This window comes from Myotis nattereri (genome assembly GCF_964212035.1).
Source record: "Myotis nattereri genome assembly, chromosome: 2".
Taxonomy (NCBI): Eukaryota; Metazoa; Chordata; class Mammalia; order Chiroptera; family Vespertilionidae; genus Myotis; species Myotis nattereri.
Window position 1 is genome coordinate 121,871,726 of NC_138076.1, and position 22,353 is coordinate 121,894,078.

Consider the following 22,353-nt stretch of genomic DNA (forward strand, 5'->3'; position numbering starts at 1 on the left):
TTGGCACCTGGGGGCCTGTTGCTCATTTTTTAGGACGAGTGATAGGGTGACACAGATGCTGGAGGAGACAGGGAGTTTTGGACACATTAAGTTTGAGATGTTCTTTCATACAGTATCAATTTTCCCCTCTACTAAATTCTCATTAGTAAATTATTTTATTTTCTATTTTACAAATTAAAGCCCTGCTTTGACCCTTCTTTGCTCTCTAGAAACTACTCTTTTCTCTATTCCTCTTTAGAGCCGAACTTCCAGAAGGTATCCCTTCCGTGCTGTCTCCACTTTCTCAACTCCATTCACTTTCGCCCGGCTCTGGCCATGCTCCTACCTACAGTATTCCACTAACACTTCTCTTGTCAGGGCCACCACTGGCCGCCGTGCTGCCACGTCCAATGGCACCAACTTCTGTCCACGTCCCACCAGCCTCTTGGCAGCAACAACATGGTTAATCACTCCATTCATAAAATACTCCTCTCTTGCTTCCACCATACCACCCTCTCTCAGGTTACTCTTTCCTCTCTGTGGGCCGAAGCTCTAACCATCTAGCAGCACCAGCCAGGGCGTAACCAGCCCCCTTTTGAGTCCTGCCTGCTGTCTGAATCTGGGTGCTCTTGTCTGAAAGTCAGTCATGGGCAATACTCACATGACCAGAGGTTGTGCTAGCATCTCTTGCAGAGAAGTCAGGTTGTATATGTTTTATGTTTTACTTGGTATTTATTATTTTAACTTGTTTCAGTAAATATTTGATAATGTCTGATTTCAGGAATTCTTCAGATTAAAGTCCCAAACCCAGCATCCCCCTCCCCCCAAAACTGAAACTACATGCACGTTATTTAGTATAATTTGCACGCATCACTGTACACAAACATATTCATATCAAAGACTGAGTGTTCTGAATTCTCAGCGGCTCGGTAGGCTGTCCACTGGGATCTGGCCTCCTCGTCCCTCTACACTGCCACCAGGCCCTGCTTCGCCATGCCTCTGGCTCCACCAACTCCTACCCTCCCCAAGGCCACTGCTGAGATTTAGGGCACCATTTCCCTCCACAGAGTGACTGCAATAGCCTCCGAACCAGCCTTGTTGCCTCCAAATAATCTCCCAGAACAATCCTCCTAGGGCATCATTTGGCCCTGTCTCTCCTCTGCTTACATTTTGTCATGGGTTTCCCACATCCCTCGTAGGAAACCCGAGTTTCTCAGCAAAGCAAGCCAGGCCCTGTTAGCTTCCCAGCGTCCCTGCCCCTTCGGCATACTGGCGCCCTCCTGCCATCTCACTATCATGCCTCCACACTTTTGTACACACTGCTCTTCCTTCCTGCCACCCAACCCCAACCTTGCAGTTCCTTTAATTGTCAGTCTCCCCAGGAGTACTCCTCCACCACCACTGGGCCCTGGGCACGCCTCTGTCTACCACCACAGTTGTGCCCATGTCCTAACATTTAGCTGCCCGTCTTCCCACCAGGCTACGTGCTCCTGCAGGAAGAGGCAGTGCTCTGAATCTCGGCATCCCTCTCCAAAGATGAATCCAACAAACACTTGTAAGATGAGTGAATGAGTAAGTAAGAGGCCAACTGAGTGAAAGAACAAGACCTCGAGCAACATGGCCAGCTGGGGAAGGAGTTCAGTGGCCTGCACCTTTGGAAGCTCTGCCCTGTGACCCAGGATGGCTGGGCTCACCGGCTGGCTGTGCACAATCATCTGCAGCTGATCTGACAGTTGAAAAAGCTGCCAGGGAAATGGCCCCGTGGTTTCCATACGGCAGGCAGCGCGGAGCACAGGTCCTTCCCTCCCCCCTCAGCTGCACATGCGAGTGAGTGAGTGATGATGGGGCACCGGGGGCAATTAGAGGGCTTCCCGCAGAGCTTGTCTGGCCCTGCCTCGCAGGTGCTGCTGATGGGCGGTGCGGCGGGAGTAGTCTCTGGGCAGGCCTCCCGCGCCTGTGGGTATCTGCAGGGGCTGCAGCAAGTAGCCCACAAGAGGGGGAACCCTCCGCACAGATGTCCCCTGCACCTGTGTAAAGAGGTACAGTCGTGCATAAAATGGCTCAGCCCTGATCTATGTGTGGAATCAGTTTGTGTCACAGGGAGATCCACATGATGTGTGATTAAAAATGATTTCTTTTTTAAAAATATATATTTATTGATTTCAGAGAGGAAGGGAGAGGAAAAGAGAGAGAGAAACACCCATGATGAGAGGGAATCATTGATTGGTTGCCTCCTGCACGCCTCCCACAGGAGATTGAGCCAGAAACCCAGGCATGTGCCCTTGACCAGAATCAAACCCGCGACCCTTCAGTCCGCAGGCCGACACTCTGTCCATTGAGCCAAACCAGCCAGGGCAAAAATGATTTCTTTTTTAATGACAGCAAGACAGTGTCTGGCAGACAAAGAAACTGGTTGGGAGCTGAAACTAGGTAATGATAGCAGAACAGACAGCAGAGATCTGGCAGATGAGGCGCAGGCCGAGGCGGGGAGGAGCTGCCTGAGCTGCAGACCTGGACCTGTGCTCCTGGTGGAGACTGCTTTCAGGTTCCAGGATGAGGGTGGAAAACGAATCCACCCACAGCCACGATGCAGGAACCCTGGTTTTATTTCTGCAGTTCTTGGCTCACACAATTCAATTAAAAATATCCCCATCCACAGAGAGTTATTTCTGTTAACGGAACTCACAACGTGCCCAACAAAGGTCAAGGCTTTTTGGGAAAGTGCAATGTGGCTAAGGAAATGGAGCAGAAGAAGGTCCCGGGACGCAGGAGGATCTGCCGTGCTCCTGGTGATGACATGAGGACAAAGAAAATCATTTGAGGGGCCTCAGAAGAGATGGCTGCCAGTGACACCTTGAGGATTCAGGAACCAGAAGAACTCAGTATAAACTATCCAAACACATTGGAAGTCAGTGTGGATGCCTGAGATGATTTCCCTTTTGTGGGCCTGTCAGCATCTGTTTGCCAGTGACTCTCATACTTGAGTGGGCATCAGAATCACCTGGCGGGCTTATTAAAACACAAATTGCTGCCCCCAGAGTTTCTGATGCACTGGGTCTGGTGGAGTCTGAGAACTGATGTTGCTGACAAGTGTCCAGGGGCTGCTGCTGTTCTGGGGAACACACTTTGAGAACCACTGCTCTATTCCAGTCACAGTGGGAGGAATGAGAAGCCAGGTCTTTGGTGTCAGATGCCCTTGGGTTTGAATCTTGTTTCTATCATTTAGCTGTTCGGTCACTTAGCCTCTCTGTGCCTCAGTTTCCCCATTTATAGAATGGAGCTGATACCTATAACACCTCAGGGGCAGGGTGGTTATGAGTTTTAAGTGAGTTCCTGGTATATAACAGAGCTTAAGAAAGGTAGTTTCCATTATGTACCTGGAGATCAAGTGTGAACTGGCATGCCAGGTGACTAAGTGGACTTGAAGTTCCTTCCCTCTAACATAGGCATTAAGACCCTCCCCCTCATCACCAATTAACTCTGCCTGAAATTACACCATCAGACATTCATCCACTGACCCTTTAAAATATACGTATTCCAGAAAGAGGAAACTGAACCTAGCTCAGACTTCTTGAGATTTATGAATCAATTTTTTGGCCCTGCTTTCTTCTCAGATGAGAGGGTCGGAGCATAGCAAATAAAGGTGAGTCAATGGGTAGTACCTGACTCCGTTCAATTCTCTGCCACTGGCCAGGGGACTAGTCATTTCCTCTCTCTGGGTCTCACTTTCCACCTGGTAAAATGAGGGGGCTGGACTACCTGACCATCCAAGGGGTCTTCTGGTACAACGAGTCACTCCTGGGTCTGACGGGGACTATAAAGGCATGGGGCCCACACTTCTCTTGGGGTGCAGTGCAGAGATAGGACGTTGTAGGCTTAAGAGCTCAGGTTATGAAACCATCCTGCCTGGCTTCAGATCTCAACCATCGATTGTGGACAAGCTACCCACCCTCTGCTCCTCAGGGCATTCATTTGCACAGTTTGACAGCACTCACCTCTCAGAGTTGCTGTGAAGATGAAATGAGGTTTTGCGTGGTATGGGTCTTAGAACAGTGCCTGCTGGCACACAGTAAATGCTTAATATATATGTGAGCCATGATCATTACGCTTTGAGGCCTGCTCACTCACAGCCGATCCTCCTAAAACCCCAGGAGATCTTAACTCCCAGGAAGCCTCTTCTAAAGTCCCGCATCAGAGTGGCCAGTCTACAGCACACCTGAACATCACACACGGATTAAGAGAGACCCCTCCAGGGCTAGGGCCTGACTAATCAGAAAGGAACTGGGTGGTAGGTATATTCATTTTTGTATAAAAGCCCAGTTTATATGATAACGTGGCCAAGCCAAAGGAGTCTCAACTCTGGACTCGTTCACCCCACGCTTAGGATCCCAAGATCTCCATAGGGGTAAGTGGTTCTTCAATGCTCATGACTCTTTACTGTTAGGGGGAATCTCTCATCTATGTGTGTGCGGGGGTGGGGGGAGGAGGGAGTGTGGTTGGGAATGGGGGAAAGGCAGTGGAGAAATAAGAGGTCAAGGCCATAAAACCCCAAGACATCACTTTTAGAAGAGACCCCCTCCTTCCATTCCTGTGGTGGTGACAGCCTCAAGTTTTCAGAGCAGTGGCGATCACCTCAAAGTCTCTGTCCCTTTCTGCTCCAGGCCTCTCTCCATGCTTCTCCAGACATATAAGGGTCTGCCTGGGCCCTGAGGGCTCTCCTCATGGAATTCCTCGGGACCAGGCCGAGGCTCTGAGGTTGCACAGGGCACTAAGGGCAGGAAGTCCTCAAATCCTTCCTTCCTGGTGACGAAAGGCCAGAGCCTTCCAGACTGCTGAGTGTGACAGACAGCCTGTCTTCATTTCTGAATGTCCCCTAGGAACAAATCTGTTACACTCTGGCCAACACATTTCTGTGGGAATTAAATAATGAAATCCGACTAAAATGTCAAACTCTTAATATCTAACAAAGAATGAAGTAGACACAGTGAGAGAAGGAACACTCAGGAAACTTCCTTCTAGCAGTTCAAACCGAAAGCTGCCCTTTTCGGGCACTTCCGTGGGAATGACAGATACCGATGCCCTCCATGTGCACGAGGTTCACATTGCAAAGATCACGTGGGCCGGGCCGGAGAAGAGACCACTCACAGCCAGCACCCCCCGTCCCCGCTCACCGGCCTTCACACCTGCTGAAGCGAACATTTCAGAAAGGAAATAGAGCAGAGCCGTTTCCCAGCCATGTGAACACCGAGCGGGAGAAGCTCTCAGCCCCAAAGGACCCCGATCCCTGGGGCTCTCTCGCTCCCACTGCCGCTCCCGCTGCTGGGCGGCCACTGCCCTTGTGTCCTCAGTACCCAGAGGACTTCTTCAGAGCACAGCATGGTCCCTTCCTTCCCCAGAAGCCCGAAAGTTCTTGCTGTTCAAACCAGACCTGAGGAGTCTGCGGTGTCCCTGTGTTGGGGGTGGGGTGAGGTAGGTTCATGGTGGGGCGTATCTAATGCCTTGTGCTTTCAAGTAGGAAAGATAATAGAAATAGGTAACATTTAAAAAAGAATTTACTAAGCATCAGGTGCTGAGTTAAACACTTTATATGCATCTAAAATATTTAATTCATACGAGGTAGGTACTATAATCTCCTTTGGACAAATGAGGAAAGTGTGGCTGGTTTCTCCTTAAGAGAACACAAAATTGCCCTTTCCAGGTAAACACGAATGGCCAGGACCTTTTGAGCTCAGAAGGCCTTCTATTATTACTCGAATGAAGCCCGGTTGAATACATTCCTTCTTGGAATGTGTCTTCTATGGAAGTAGGACACAAAGAGATGGAGAGGTCAGCTTCTAAGAGCCCTGAGGACCTGATTCTGGAGGCAAACATTACCGCATCTATGATGCTCAGACACAGGGCAGCCTGCTCAGCCCCTCTTCCTGTCCCCCACAGGCATAAGAATGGGGGTGGGGGCCTGGGGGTCCCATCCTTTCCCCTCCCAGAGGCTTTCAACCTCTCTCCTTCCTGTCTGGCTGCTTCTTGGAGAATGCTGTGGCTTGGGCTGTCTCAGTCTCCAAGGGGATGGGTGACTTATGTCCTTTTATTCAGCAAACAGCTTTGTACAGAATGAATGCAACTTGCTGAATGTCACCATGCGGGGGCAGGGGAGTCGTGTGGAATCCCAATGAAGCCTTTCAGTCCTGGGCGAAATGGCACCGGTGACGTGGTTATTGTGTGTTCTCCCTGGTGGGAGTAAGGAAGAGGCAGAGCATCCGACAGATACCAGGACAGTTGGCTTGAGTGGCAGAGAAATGCCCAAACTCCCAGTGCCTGGCTCCCCTGCTAGTGCCTGCCTCTTCCTGCTTCTCCACCTCCTTTCTCCTGGCATTTTGCAGGTCAGTACACTGCGGACTTGGGAGAAGAGGGCTCCTTTCTGTGTACAGAGGCTAGTGTGCAGAGACCTCAGAGCCCAAGCCGGCATGGCTGCAGAATAAAGCACCAGGGACCGAGGCATTGAACTGGGGCTCAGCTCTGTACTCAGTCTTCCCCAAACCCACAGTGCTCACGGGAGCTTGCTCCGCCCCCTGCCTCCCTTTCCACGCCTGGCTTTTCCATTCTTCTCTCCCAATTGACACTTGGGTCTGTAAGTTCCCTAAGGCCATGAGCCATTCCTATTCCTCCCCAATTCTCCCCCCACCCCATTCCCCCCTCCCCCACACACACACTGGACGGCAGGCTCAGCCCCATTTCCAGCACATGGTAGGCACTCAATGTTCACTGAATGAATGATGAATGGTCGTCTGGTTCTTCCATGAACTTTGGTGCCAACGCTGCCCTGGAGCCCGAGGGATGCTCTGGCAGGAGGACAGAGCCTGACCTCCATGTTCAGGGCAGATGACTCTGCACGATGCCAGTGTGCTACGAATGCAACGGGAACAAGGATAGATAGTTGGAGGGACCTCTGAGGTCACACAGCCCAACCCTCTGACTTTACAGACGAGGACACTGAGGCCTCGAGGCAAAGTGCCTTCCAAAAGCTACACAGCCTGTTAGAAGCAGGCCAGGTTCAGAAGAGGGCTCTTTCTCTCGGGCCCAGCCATCTCTCCTCCCCTGCCTCCTCCCCTCCTCCCCGCCACACACACTGCCCTCCTCATCCCAGGCCTCGCTCTGCCTTAGCTGCTAGCCCCGTCCCTAGCCTAGGTCCCCTGACAGCACAGGCTGCATGGCTGGTCTGAGTTTCCAGCCCACACACTCCATCTCCCAGGGAAGATGGCAATTAGTTTCCATTGTGCTGCTCAGCATGGCCTGGACTGGAGAAAAACCCTGTGTTCCCAATACTCTAGGCCAATGTGAGCCTGACAGGTTAAAATCCCAGGACCAGGCAATACCAGGACTGGGACACAGAAGGTCAGGGACTGTGAGTGAAGCTTGGAGACAAAGCAGGGTCACCCAGGGTGTTGGAGCATCTGAAAGAACAAAGCCATAGGGAACAACACCTCCACTCACCCTCCTACCAAACGGAAGGGGGGCAAAAGCCAATGAGAAAGCCAGAGAGGTGAACCAGATGGAGGAAAAACAGGGGAAGGAAGGCACCTGGAAAACTCGATCTTTCTCTTTCTATTTTCCTGTTTCCCCGGACACCCTACACAGCAGGGGTGTGGTAAAGGGGAAGAGGAGCCAGAGGCAGAGGGAGAGGAAAGGAGGGTGCAGGGAAATGCTGCACATGCATTGGTTTACTTTCCTTGGGAGGCATTCAGAGCATCTCGACCATCTGAGAGGGACAGCAAGTTGTCCAAGGCCACTGAGAGTCACAGGCAGGAGCTGGGTTCTGCCAACTAAGGGCCATCTGGGGATTTCATGGTCCCTCAGATGGATCCAAGCCCCCACTCTCTGACTGTGCTCAGTTAGAGACAACCACCCTATCAGTGAATTTAGGAATGTGACAAGGATTCCAGAGGGCAACTGGTCTACCCCTCATAATCCAACATCCCTACTTTACAGGCAGGGAAATGCAGGCCCAGAGGGCAGTGACTTACCAGAAGACACAGCACCAAGACCACCCCTGAACTAAGCCAGGTCTCTGACATTGACAACCTTGCCAGACAGGTTGGGTGACTTCCACGCTTCCAAAGACTCGATCAGGAGCCCTCTGCCCCTCTGTAGCAGACCCTTGCTGCTCCAAGAGCAAGGACAAAAAGGAGAGGTTCTCCTAGCACCCCAGGGAAAAACTCCTGCTGACTGTACCCAAGGAGAAAGAGGGGAGGGAAGTGGGGGTGGCTCCCTATAGAATAATGACCTTCAAGAACATTTGAGCCTAGGTGGCCTTGTGGAAGAGAGAAGGAGCATCAGGGAGTGGTGGGGGCCTGGAGCAGACTTCCTAGGACCTGACCCTCTCTTTGCCAGGGGAAGGGTGCTCCAAGGCCCTTCTCCTCAGCCCCAAGTAATGCCACGTCTGCCCTGCATCTCCAGAAGGGGAGCGAGTAAGAAGAGACTCTTGCCCGTCCACACCGACAAAGCTGAGCACTGGCAAAAGCAGCCCCTCACCTTACCCCCCATCTATTAGACTTTAAAGCAATTTTCTTTGTTGTGATTTGGGTGGTCAGTATTTTCCTGCTCTAAAAACCCTCAGTCTAATCCCCCTTTTTTTTCTGTCTCATGTTTGCCTCTACTGATATGAAAACGACCCTGTTTGGGGAGCAGACAGATGCTTGTGGGGGGTCTGGGTTCTGAACAGGTAGCAGGGAGAGGGTGGGCTGAGGGCCTGTTCCCCAGGCCGAGATGGCCCCAGCACTGACAGCCCTCTTCTCTTCCAGGCTCATTCTTTTGCCCCTGAGGGTGGCAGAGAGGGTGGTCTTTTTATTACCCTTGACTATTTCTGTACCAATGGTACTCTGTGCACGATGTGCCCAATAAATAGAAGACTTTCTAGGGGAAACAGGCTGGTCAAAATGCGGAGACTGGCTAAAGGTCATTGATATTCTGGTTCCTGGAGCCAATCAGGAAGCTGCTAGGACTGGGGAGAGGATTTCTTGGAAATGACCAAGACTTCAGAGGTCCCTTTCCCTTCCCTGAGTCCTTCCCCAGCTGAGATTCCCCTGCTCCTCTGGACATCCTTGGGGGGAGAGGGGGTGTGGAGTGGAGTGGAGGGAGAGTGCCAGGAGGGCGGGGCACTCACTCTAGCACATCGTGGTTGAACTGCTTCTTGTTGTTGCCCAGGAACTCTCCAATCATTTGCCGGCTGAGGCCTTTACGCTGGAGCAGGAAATGGGCCACTCCGATGGGGGTATCAGGGATGAAGCCACGTGAGATCAGGAACTGGATGCCCTTGTCCGGGTTTCTGGGGGTGCGGATGGGGGTGGGGAGAAGGAATAGAGAGTGAGCCAAGGCCATCCATGACTTCTTTTTCTGTTCTTCCAGCCAATTGAACCCAAAATAGTGCCTGGAGGTCCTTGGAAAGAATTCTCAGGAAATGCCAGGATCCCTTCCTCCACAGAGGGCTTCTCCATCAGAATCACCTTTCACCTGAGCCTCACTCTCCTGAACCCACACAGGAGTGAAGGTCGTGTGGGGCAGGAACGGGGGGAGGGGAAGTCTGGCCAAGCAAAGTGAATTCCAGAGCAGGTGAAGAGGTGTCCTCTTTCTTTTGGCCTCACTTCCATGGATCTCATCCTGAGGTCCCCAAGGCCTGCCAAGAGGTCCCCAAAGTCCTTTCTGCCTGCATCCTGCTGTCTACATGCAGTACCCACCCTGGAATCTGGAGAGGATGAGATTGGGAAACAGCAGTGAGATCTCTCCCACACCCCCTCTTCCCTGTGGATGGTGGATACACAAAAATCCTGCTCCCCAGCATTTACTTTCTCAGGCTTGAGTCTATGTGTGGGTGCGGGTGCGGGTGCGGGTGCGGGTGTGGGTGCGGGTGTGGGTGCGGGTGTGGGTGTGGGTGTGGGTGTGGGTGTGGGTGCTGTGTCTTAAGGCAACTGTGCTCACAGTTTGGTCTGCAAATCCACGCTGCTCCCTGAACTGTTTTTTACTGGCCCAGGAGAATATAAGTACAGAAATAGAGGGTAAGCATTTAGAACCTTTTATAGCACTTTGACATTTTCAGGACAACCAAGCATGTGATTATTTTTCTAGCAGTTCATTTTTATTGTAGTTTATAAAGGTATTGACCCACAATGTGTTGGGTAAAAACCCAAACTGGTCCTTCACCACAGATAGTTTGAGAACCACTGTCTCGAGGGATCCAAGTATCTGTGTGAGCATTTGTGTGCATGCAGAAGTGATGCTGGAGTGTGTCCGGTAGGGGCTGCTCACTAGGATAGCAGCCTGAGGTAAAAGAAAAAGCAATGGATTAGCCCTAACCTGTTTGGCTCAGTGGATGGAGCATCAGCCTGTGGACTCGGGGGTCCCAGGTTCGATTCCGGTCAAGGGCATGTACCTTGGTTGCGGGCACATCCCCAGTGGGGAGTGTGCAGGAGGCAGCTGATCGATGCTTCTCTCTCATTGATGTTTCTAACTCTCTATCCTTTCCTCTCTGTGAAAAATCAATAAAATATATTTAAAAAAAGAAAAAAAAGAAAAAGCAGTGGATTGGGAGTCAGACAGATCTGGCTTTACCTAAGCCTGCTGCTTACTAGCTGTGTCAGTGTGCAACTCACCTTACTCTATGAGCCGGTTTCCTTTCTGTAAAATGGCATAACAATGTTCTCTCTTACACTGTTGGGAAGATTGCAGATGCTTTATGAACAGTAACTGTGCTCCCCAGGATATAGGCTTCTGGAGACCAGGGGATGTCTTACTCATTTTTGTGGTCATGGTGCCTGGCATTCAATAAATAATGCATGTGGGCAGGAGGGATGTTGTATTTCCTGGCTCAGGTCTGTGGTGAAAGGGCCAAGTGGAGGGTGGAATCAGTGCCTCAAATACTTGAAATTTCCGTGTGTGCCCTCTGCTTGCCACCAGCTCTATACATTCTGGTTGCAAGATAAGGTTGGGGGTTCTGGCTGTGGGCTCTGACAGTCAATTCTCTCCCTCCTTCCATTCCCCTTCTCTGTGTACTACACCCCTGCTTGCTTCGCATTCTCTTTCTGTCTCCCTCCACCCCTTTTGTCCCACACCCTCTTCCGCTTTCTCCCTGTACTCCTTAAAGCAGGCCTCTTCTCTTTCCCTCACCCAGTCCCTCACTCACCTTTCCTCACTTTCTCCTTTGCTCACTGTCTGTTTCTCTCTTCATCAACCCCAGGGGATTGCTGTGTGTCCCTAACTTCTTATCTTACCCGAGGGATTTCTGCTCAATCCTCATGTTACCCATACTATTATTTACTTAATATTGTATTTTCTTTTAAAGTCTCTGACTTTTCGAACTCTAGCTTCATTTTAAGCAGTGACAGTGGTGAAAGCATGGGTTTGAGATGCTATTTTGTTCCTAATTTTTCTTAAAATAAATGAATAACAAGTAAAAGCAAAATCTGTATTTGTACACAGTATCTCAAGGAGCAGGCATGGCACAGATGCCATCTGGGAGGACACTGGATGACGTGCTAAATTACAGGGCACCCCGCTAATCCGTCTTCCCTCCCTCCAGGGCCCCTACTCCCCCCACCCCCTCCCCACCCCCAGGACGCACTGCAGCTCCAGAGCCGGAGCTCACTCACATGTTGAAGAGGTTGAGGCCGATGCGGTAGAGGCGTTTGCGCAGGGTGTCAGTGGAGAGCGTGGGTGACTTGCAGCTGGCAGGGTTCTCGCAGTGGTAGCGAGGCAGGCTCAGGATCATGGCCTGCAGTGCCTCCTTGGAGGCCGACGCCGCCGAGACTTCCGAGCCCGACTTGGCGGACGTGCTGCTGCTGCTCAGTTGCTCCGAGTTGTCGCCAGCCTCCGTCTCGGCCCCGGCCCCTTTCCCCACCTTCCCGGTCTCCTCCTCCTCTCTCTCCTCTACCTGCGCGGCTGGGGCCTCCTCGACCATCGCAGCTGCAGCCCCATCCTCTGCCTCAGGCGAGTTGGCGCGCAGGGTCTCCCCAACTCCCGCCTCTGCGCACGTGGTCTCGGCGGGCGCGTCTCCCTGGCCCGCGGCCGGGGTCACGGGAGCCTCCTGACCCCGGGCCTCGCCCAGCTCGGCTTGGCCGCGCAGGGACTCCGCTGGGGCCGGGGAAGTCTGTGCGCCCAGGCAGTTGGCTACTGACAGCGAGGTGGAGGAGGAGACGGAGATGTTCTGGTTGGCGATCTGCACCGTGACGTCCCGGAAAGCCATCATCAGGGTGCTGCTGTGGCCCTGGGGCAGGCCCGCGGCCTCGGCGGCCTCTTCCTCGGGCCCTGGGCCGGCGCTCTCCTGCTCCCGGATCTCCACCTCCCGGCTGGGCTGCCCCGCGCCCGCGTGCAGGGCTTGGTGGATCTGGTAGGCGCCGCTCTCCTGCAGGGAGCACATGGTTTTGAGGCTCCAGGTGCTGAGGGCGTCGTCGATGGACTTGGCCAGGGACTGCACCTGCTCGGTGAAGGAGTCCTCCAGCTCGGTGAGCGTGCCCGCGAAGGTGGGCGGCAGGGAGGGCGAGCGCACCAGCGGCAGCCCCAGGAGGCCGTAGCCCTCCATGAGCGCCTTCTCGGCCGCCAGGCTCTCCGCGGTGGGGGCGCGCACCTTGCGCAGGGAGATCCGACGCGGCAGGCGGCTCTCCAGGAGCGAGTTGCGGATCTTCTCAAAGTTCTTGCTGAGCTGGTACTGGCGGAAGGCGGTTTGGATGGTGCAAGCGGCGCGCCGGGACACCAGGTGGCCTCCGTATTTGTGTTCTAGCATTTCAATCTGCGAGGACGGAGAGGAGGAAGAGCACGGTTAGGGAAGGGGTGTTACAGCCCTTCCAAAAGATGGGGCTGATGGCTGTCCATCAATGCAGGGAGTCGCCTGGCTAAACTTTGCAGGGACCCAGATTGCACAACTGGGGGGGAGGGGGGGGAGACACTGAGGCGCTCAGGTCTGAAAACTAGCGTGTCGGAGGAGATACCAGGTCCTTGGCAAGACCCTCAGAAGTGTAGGATGCAGGAATGGGCTCCAGGGCTTGGTAAGGTCTCAGGCAGGGGGAGAGGCATTGCTGATTGTAGTAAGATATTGCTGGTTTGGGGGTGATTTTAAAATGTTCCTATCAGCCCTGGCCAGTGTTACTCCGTGATCAGAGCCTTCACCTGCTAGGGTAGCAGGTTAGATCCCCCACTGCATGCGGGAGGCAACCAACTGATGTGTCTCTCTCATGTCGATCTCTCTCTCTCTCTCTCTCTCTCTCTCTCGCTCTCTCGCTCTCTTGCTCTCGCTCTCGCTTTCCCACTCGCTCTCTCCCTCTCTCCTTCCCTTCCACTCTCTCTCTCTAAAGAAAGAAAAAAATAAATGGAAAAATATCCTTGGGTGAGGATTAACAAAATAAAATATTCCTATCAGAGATGCATATGGAAGTATTCATGGGTGAAATGCATAATATCTTGAATTTGTATTAAAATACTCCATCAAAAAAGTGGAAGGGTTAGATGAAACAATATTAATAAAAATTGTTGAAGCTGGGTGATGGTTGTGAGGCAGTTTATTCTTTCTACTTTAGTGCACATTTAAAAATAATTTTTAAAAATTAAACAGAAATGCTTTAAAAATTTGCTGCTACTCTTGTTCTCTGCTCTCCCTCTCAGCATTCCTGTCGCTGCTTTGGGGCAGTCCCTCGGGCATCATAAGGGTTGAGACTGGGGTTTGATCATCTCTGTGTCCCAGTACCCAGCCCAAGGGCTGGCACATAGTAGGTGCTGAATAAATGTTACTTTAATTACAAGGTTGATGGATGGGTGGAGGATGGAGGATGGATGGCTGTTTCAAGAGTGGGAGGCCCTCCAGGCTGCCCTGTTTTACAATTCCCGTCACCTCTGTGCTCATTGATGGGAGCTGTACCACCAGGGCCCAGCTTGGTGGGGCTGCTGGTGGGGGCACACAGCCTCGTCTGGGTAGATCTGAACCCAGGAAAATGTCTGACAAGGGGCCAATCTGTCCTACTTTACTTACATCCTCTCAGCTCCGACCCCAGTCTAAGGTCTTTTCTACCCCTTAGGTTATGCTCTTACTTCTCTCTTATCAGAACTTCTCAGAAAAGGACTTGAAAGATATTCCCACTGAGATGTGAATGACCAATAATGTTTAGCCATGCCCCTTCCTGGAGATTTTTGCATTTAAATAAGGGACAAGGACTATGTTAAGGGGATGGACAAATGGTAGCACTGTGGGCTCCAATCAGTCCTTAGGGAAGTTTAGAAAGTGAGAAAGTCCCGAGGCCCCGAAATTATGTCCTAGTCACAACCATGCACTCCACATACATGAAGTGTCACTCCTGAATTAAGAATCGGGATAAGTGGGCTGAGATAAACAACTTACGGCAAGAACAGCATTATCCCTCCCATGTTCCCCCAGGACCAGGGGTGGGAGGGGTACAGGTAGGCCAAATTTCATTCCTCAATAGGAAGAATCATTCTACTCACTTCCTGCTCCACTCAACCGGCCAGGGACTGCAGCTGGCGTGATTGCCTCCCCATAATCCCAGCAGTCCTCTCTGTTCCCACCCTGTGGGTACTCCACAGCTGGACCAGTGGAGGCACCTTCCTGCCCTAGGAGACCTCACAGATATAATCCCAGTCCTCTGGAACAGTCCCAGCTAAAATGAATGCCCTCAGTCCTATCTTCAAGATTCTCTCCTAGTCCCACCACCCAGTGCCCTTACCTATCCTCAAACCTAGCGGCAGTGCCCTTTCCTGTCTCTCTCCCACATCCAACCCTCTTCTCTGAAGATAGTTGGAAAACTTCATATTAAGGTTTGGATGGCCCAAAGGCTTCCTATATGACTCCTCCCAGAAGTATTTGCATTTTATAATGTACAAGAGCTTAAACAGAAGGCAGAAAGCTCTCCCAGTCCTCATGATCTTCATATTGTAGGGGCCTCCAATATGCTCTTTTAAAAACCATACTAAGTGTATTAGTTATCTATTGCTACGTAGCAAGTTACCACTAATTTAGCAGCTTACAGCACCCATTTATTTTCTCACAGTTCTGCATGTCAGTAGTCTGGACACAGCTCAGCTGGGTTCTGGCCATGGGATCTCACCAGGCTGAAGCCAAAGTGTCAATCTCATGTAGCTCAGAGTCCTCTTCCAAGCTCACTGTGTTGAAAGAATTCAGCTCCTTGAGATTTTAAGATTGAGGCCCCCGTTACTAGAGGCTGCCTGCTGTTCTCAGCCACAGGGCCCTCTTCACAGCAGGGTTGTTTGCCCTGTCAAGGCCAATAGGAGAGAGTCTCACTGATGCTTCACCTTGTTTTAAGGGGTTCAACTGATCAGGTCAAGCCATCCAGGATGACCAACCTTTTGATGAACTCAGCGTCAGCAGATGGGTAACCTAATGATAGGAGTGATCTCTCTCTCCATTCTCTAGTCCCACCCACACTGGTGGTGGGTGTTGTGCAGGATGTGTACACAAGGGGGCAGGAGTCTGGGGACCCTCTTAGAATTCTGCCACCATACCAATTGGACAGTTGCTTACTGGGTCTTGATCTGAGCATGACCTCATGTACCCAGGAGCTCCAGAGACACACCTGCCTTCCAGGCATTCAGTTCCTGCTTTTGCAGAAATCGTGCCAGAAAGGAAAGAGTACTGTAGCTCAGCTGTTCTCCCTGCAGAACTCTGGCAAGTTTCCTGAGGCCTGGAATGTAGATTGGCCTTGGCTTGGGCAGGAAAGTCCTCCGAGGAGAAGTATAGAGTGAGGGGAACTGACCACTTACCTGCCCCCTTCTCTCAATTTCTGTCTCCCTCTTACCCCTCCCCAAGCACCCCAAGAGAAACTGACACCAGGTGGAAATTATACCTCTTTTCTACCTGGTCTATTCATTAGGGAAACCCCACACCCAAGAGCATTCATTTCAGGTTATGAGATGCTATTGACAATAGAGGGAAAGTATGAAATCCCATTGCCTGAAATGCTTCCAAAACAGTGAAGGTGTCCCATCCTCCTTGCATGGTATCAAGGAGGCAGGAGGCTGGCTGGGATGACCCTAGGAGACTTCTACCAGCCACTGTCCATGCTTCATCAAAGTAGAGAAGAAAACCTGATTTTAAATTCTTGAATCTGTTCCATCAAGTCCTCCACTAGATTATAAGCCTCATGAAGGCAGAAACTTTGCCTGCCATGTTCACTGCTCTATCCCCAATGCTTGGAGAATGCCCAATCCATAGTAGGACTTCAATCAATATTTATTGAATAAATTAAAGAATTAATTCCAAAGTTATCTTTGTGACTCTCCAAAACCCTCCTAATCTGCCCTGCAACTTTCCTCTCCTAGAACTGATTATCTCACCCTCTCTTACCTCCTTTGTGCATTTACTTCATCCTCTAGGCTCTCTTTTACTTGTATTTCCCACCTTTACCCTTCCATTGCCCCTTTCCACCAGCCTACAGACTCCCAGATCTCCCCAGGCTAAAATACAATTCTGCTTGGCTCCCCTGCTCTGGGGCACTAGCTCAATCTCTTTTTATTTCCACCAAACCTCTTAGAGAACCAGTCTACACCCTCTGCCTCACTCTGTGAGCAGATGCCAAATTGCTGATCCAACCCTGTATGCCCTGGCTCCTTGCAGGCTGCCTCCTGCCCCCACCAGTCTTCTAAAATGATCTTCAGTGACTAAATCTAATGGCCCATCCTCAATCTTCCTCCTCCCTCTTTTCTGCAGCTCTTGATATTTTTATCACCCTGAAACTCTATCTTCAGCTCTCCTGTCTCTATAGAGCTCCTTAATCTTACATTTTGACCACTAAATCCCTAAGCATGTTAGTTACAAGTCACATATGTGCCGTCTTCTATTCTCCAGACACATTTTAATTATTTTTCTATGCACTTCTGGACATTTTCCATGATTTCTATGTTTCTGTGTTGGAAGTCATTAGAGAAGCTCCTGGTAGTTGATAATTAACAAGTAATTAAGAGGGAAACTATCTCTGGCAGAGCCTTTGTGGCAACTCTAAGATGTTCTGCAGGCTGTTCTTACCTCTTGCCTGAGAACCTCGTCCACACTACCATAACTTCACTCTACTTTAATGGATTGATGAGAAAGCCGTAGGGGATATACTCAGTCCTAGATCTAACTCTTCCCTGCTAGTTGACTTTGGACATGTTTCTGTCTCTCAGTTTTCTTATCTGTTAAATAAGGCTGATCCTGCTGACTCTGTTGCTTGTTGTGAGGCTTAAGTTATTTCACATAGCACATGGCACATAATAGGTGATCCGTAAGTGGTAGCTATCTGATGATGACAATGATGATTATGAATGACTCTCAAATCTCTGTTCTTAGCCTTCATCCTGCATTTCCAACAGCCCATGGGTCCCCTATCCAGCTATTCAAAGCCATTGTCTTTGCCCAAACCAGCTTTCAATGACTTCCTTATTTGCCTAATAGCACCTTGGCTATATACCATCCAGTTGGGAAACCTTTCATTTGTCCTTGGGTCCTCCTTTGCCCCATCATCTACATATATCAGCCTCAAAGTTCTATAGCCACGCCCCCTCCCAATATCTTTTGCAATCACCTTGACCTTTCCACCAGACTGGTGTGATGTGGGCTTTCTTTGACTCCCCACCTGGACCACTCCAGCAGTCTCCTCACTGCCTCCCTGCTTCCTCCTCATCCCCACTATCTACCTTACACCCGATTGTCCCGATCACTGCTCTCAAAAAGCAGGTATAAACACAGGCTTTCTGTTGCTTGAGACCAGTGCCCAAAAGAAGTATAAATGCTTCCCCCTGACAATCTGGCCCAGCCTACCTCCGAAAGTCTACTACACGGAGTCCATGTACACAGCAATTCCCCTCTGCTCAGCTCTCTCGCTCTGAGCATTTGCTCAGCAATGTTCTCCCCACCCTCAAATCCTACTCTTGTCCCCTCCCCTCCAGGTAAAACTTGGCTCCTTTCTTTAATACCTATCTCCAGTGTGCCTCATCCACAAAGCCTTTTCAGTCCCCCAATAGACCAGGTCTCCCTGCCTTGGGTCCCATGGAGAATGTTTTTTTTCCATTAATCTTTGTGATATTTGTCTAATCCCTCCTTCTCTCCCCCAAACTCCAACAGAGCATATGTTATTCGAGGTCTCAGATATGTCTTACTCATCCTCTGACCCATGTATTGCACCCGGCACAGAGCCTGGCATGGAACAACTGCTCACTGTCATGTTTAAATTCAGTTGTTGGCTCTTCTCCATTTGTTTCAATGTATTGAATGCAACCATCTCCCATTTATTCCAGCTTTGTGCCTGCTGTACCCCCCAGCCTGCATGTCTCCCCACTACTTCCTTCCCGCACCCTCAATGCTCTCTCTGCACCTACAGACTGGACCTACAGTCTCTGCATCCCTGGTGCCCAGCGCTGAGCCAGGGCCATGGTTGGGACTTCATAAATGTTTGCAGACATGAACTAAACTGAACTCTCTCTTATGTTCCAGGGGAAATAAAAATCCAGGCTCTCTTCCGGGACTGGGCTTGGAGTCAAATGCTACACACCGCCCCTGCAGTTCATAAGGATTGGGGTCTTGACAGTGCCTTAGGTCAGTGCCACCCACCCTAACCCTATTCTTAAGCAGGGCCAGGCCAGAGAGTTGAGCGATAGATGTGGGAGGGAGGGGCCTCTGGGCCAAGGAGCAGCTCTGCTCACTTCTCTCTAAACCCCTTGAATCATGGGTAATTGTGGCCTTCCTTCATCCCAAGAGAGCAATCTCTCTGCCTCTGCCAGAAGAAGCAATGGAGGGGGCTCTGGGCTTAGTCTCTAATGAGCCTCTCAGTGTTAATTAGAACATGCTTCTTCTTTTCAGGTTGTTACTGAGAGATGGCCGCCAAGTCAGGGTGGGGAAGGAAGCAGCTAGCTAGAGAGCCACCGTGCTGAGGAACATGGGGGAGGGAGGTGGGGATGGGGATGGGGGTGCTTTCTTCTGATGTGAGCAAGGATTTCCTCTGATCCAAGATTTCTCAGTTGAGAACATTGAGACATTACATGGAAAAAGCCTGCAGGACTTGGCAACGCAAACCTTACTGAGGCTGAGGAGCAGAGTCGGGGGAGGGCAGAGGAACCTAGGAAATGCTCGGGGCAGCCCAGGAGAGGTCGGCCTAACTGGGAAGGATGTGGCCCCTGTGTCTTCTCTGTGTGCCCACTGTCCAAAATACAGAAATGCTCAACATGGCAGGGCACTGAGACCTGTCCACCAGCAGGGCCACCCTTGCGGACCCTCCCTGATTACAATCCGGTAGGGGTAGTGGGCGCTGCAGCTCAGCTACTTCTAGGTCACAGACGCCCTCAGGTGAGCTGCTTTGAACCCCAGCTGGGCTGCTGTCCTCTTCAGTGCTCCCACAGTGCACTGGGTGCCACTTCCATGGAACTATCCTTCACTGTAACAGGAAATAGTGGCAGGTGCTGGGTTAAATTCCTAGATTGTGAAGTTCAAGTCGTGGCTGCACGAGGGATGACCCATACCTGGGATGTATCCTCGGGCAAGTTACTTTCTATCATTAAGCCTTAGTCTTCTCCTTCTTAGATGGGGAAAGTAATAGTACCTCACTCACTGGGATATGGTGCAGAGCTGAGGACATATTGCATGGGAAATGCCTAGTACTATGCCCAACACATAGTGCCCTTCATGCCAGCTAGTCCTGGTTACATGTCAGTGCCCACCACTAGGTTGTGGGCTCCCTGAGCACAGGGACTGTGTCTTTTGCATCGTGGTGTCCCCAGGCCTCTCACAGGCCCTGAACAGAGCAGCTGCACTGAATGCAATTGAGCGGAGGAAACCCTGATGTGCCTCGCCATCAGCTGGTCCCCTGGGTTCCCTCCTCATTCCCATGGTAGAGCTCTCACCTTCAGAGTGGGCAGGTCCTCAGATACATCTGGTAAACCCCTCCTTTCACATCATAGTTATTAAGATGAAATGAGGAAACTGAAGCCCAGAGAACTGGAAGCCAGCACTTCTCCCCTTGAGAGTTATCCCATAGTGAGGCCAGACCCTGAGCCTTGGGTATAGGGGACCCACTGGGGAAGGGGCTGCTTTCCAGAAGAGACATGGCTTCCATCCAGGACCCTAATTTGGGGAACAGGACCTGGATGCCGCTGACTACAGCGCCATGGCCCTGGTTGGACAGCACAGAGAGCTATGTAATACGGACATCCGAGATGGGCTCCAACAGTGGCAGGAACAGGATGCAACTCTCTAGAGAGCCTCAGTGAATTTGGAAATCACCACAGCCACTTTCCTAAAAGGCCCCCCAAAGCGACCTGCATGTCCCTCAAGGTCGTAGTTCCAAGGTTCATTGAGAGGGAAGTGAGCGAGGGGAGAGGGAGCAGAGGACGAGAGAAGCTTACAGGAGGGCCTGTGACTATGGGGAAGGTACTGGGAGGCGGGGAGAGTAGGGAAGCCTGGGGCAGGCCTCATTCACGTATTCCTTCAATACTGAGCATTTCCTAGGCACCAGAGACTGTGCTGGGTGTAGGAAAACAATGGTGGGAAAGAGCAGGGCAGCACCTAGTGCCCAGCTCTAGGGAGTGTTTGCTCCTCACACAGACTATGAAGTGAATAGCACCCCTGGAGGTGTTCAGTGCACAAGCTGCTGAACTCCTTGATAACCCTGAGGATGACATAGTCCTTGCCTTAGAGTGGGAGAGCCACCAGACAGTGCAGCACCAGCAGTGGAGCACCCAGTGAAAGCATACAGCCAAGATCAGAGAGCAGGGCTGAGACCTGAAGTGTGAGGAGAGATCACCAGGTGAGGGTGATTGGGGGACAGGTGGGGAGTATTCCCAGCAAACAAAATATGTGAAGGCCCAACGGCAAAGGATGGCATGGAGACAGAGAAAGGTACATAGGAATGGCTGGAACCCTGAGTGGGCCAGGACATGGAGTGATAGAAGAGCCTGGAGAAGAGTTTGTCCTACATGTATGAGGGGTCATGGAAGTACCATGGGGGGAGTACAATGATCTTTATAAGGAGGACTCAGCTGCAGTGTGGAGATAGGTTGGGAGAGGCACAGCCTTCAGGGAGCTCTGTGGGGGTTTGTCCAGGGGTGCAGGCCAGAGATGGTAGTGGGCTGGCCTAGAGTAGAGGCAGGAGGTGGCAGGAGAGGGTGGGATTTGGAAAATAGTTGAGAGGTAGCATCAGTGGGGTGTGGGGTTGAAGCAGATCCAGGGGAGAGAGAGGAGCCACAGAAAGTGACTGGGATTCTAGACTGGCTGATGGAGTAGGGCTGGCAGGTTTGGGGCCTGGGGGAATGATGCTTGTCCAAGATTCCTTCCAGCCCAAGAACTATAGGATTTGTGTGACTGGTGCAAATCATGGGATCAGAATACTAAAACCAAGATCTCAAAGAAAAATAGAGTCAGGTCCTGGCTGAAGGCTTCGTGCCCATCCCCATCCCCCTTCAGGTCACTGAGTTATCATTTTCCCCTTTTCATCGTTCCAGCATCTTCTTCATCCGGGCACCATGTCCAGCACTGGGGATATAAGTCAGGTGCCCTGTTTCTGAGAGGGAGTCAAGTAAACAGGAAACGATGATATAGGGTGGAACAGCTATGACAGGGAACCCCTGGCTATGGGAGCGCTGAGAAGGGGCATCCAGTGCAGTGTCGGGAGGGCAGGGAGAGCTGCCAGGGGAAGAAGGAGCACGGAAAGTGAGTCCCAAAGCAAGAGGAGGAGTGATGGAGGCCCAGTGCAGAAGTGTGGAGGGAGTAGGAGCATCAGCAGTGGAGGCAAAGGGAACAGCATGTACAAAGCCCCAAAGAGATGTGAGGCAATGAGGCCAGAGAAGTTAATGAACGTTTCCAAGGTCACATAGTTCATTTGCAGAAGAGAGAGGAGCCAAGCTCAGTCTGTAGTAAATGTGTGCCATGTTTTTAATCACTTTGCTCTAGCCTGTCAATCCCTTTCGCTCCTTTCTCCTACCTCCAGATAAGCTTGGCCCAGAGAGACACCTGAGCCAGGGAGGTGAGCTCCTTCCCAGGGCTGGGTCCACCTCGCATGAGGATCCTGTCACCTCTACTAACCCTCATCTTTCCTGCCCCACTCCTGCTGGCCTGATGTGCAAGCCCATCTATTAGAATTATGTCATGTCCTATAAAATGTGTCCATGGGCCCTAGCTGGTTTTGCTCAGTGGACAAAGCATCGAACTGTGGACTAAAGGGTCCCAGGTTTGATTCTGGTCAAGGGCACATGCCCAGGTTGCAGGCTCAATCCCCAGTTGGGGGCGTGCAGGAAGCAGCCAATCAATGATTCTCTCTCATCATTGATATTTCTATCTCTCCCTCTCCCTTCCTCTCTGAAATCAATAAAAATATATTTTAAAAAATGTGTCCATGGTACTAA

General features: G+C 51.3%; 1 protein-coding gene across 2 annotated transcripts in view; it reads right to left on the minus strand.

Moving 5' to 3' along the window:
* IQSEC3 (IQ motif and Sec7 domain ArfGEF 3) overlaps positions 1 to 22,353 on the minus strand; it is a 107,199-nt gene that overhangs the window by 26,666 nt on the left and 58,180 nt on the right. Inside the window, exons 4-5 of one of the 2 annotated variants that reach the window (XM_081083663.1) lie at positions 11,616 to 12,751; positions 9,137 to 9,298 (exon numbers count right to left, since the gene is read on the minus strand). In XM_081083663.1, coding sequence (XP_080939789.1) covers positions 9,137 to 9,298; positions 11,616 to 12,751 — 1,298 coding nt within the window. Of the gene's footprint in view, positions 1 to 9,136; positions 9,299 to 11,615; positions 12,818 to 22,353 lie in introns of those variants that run through there. The other variant, XM_081083662.1, reaches the window with a different exon arrangement.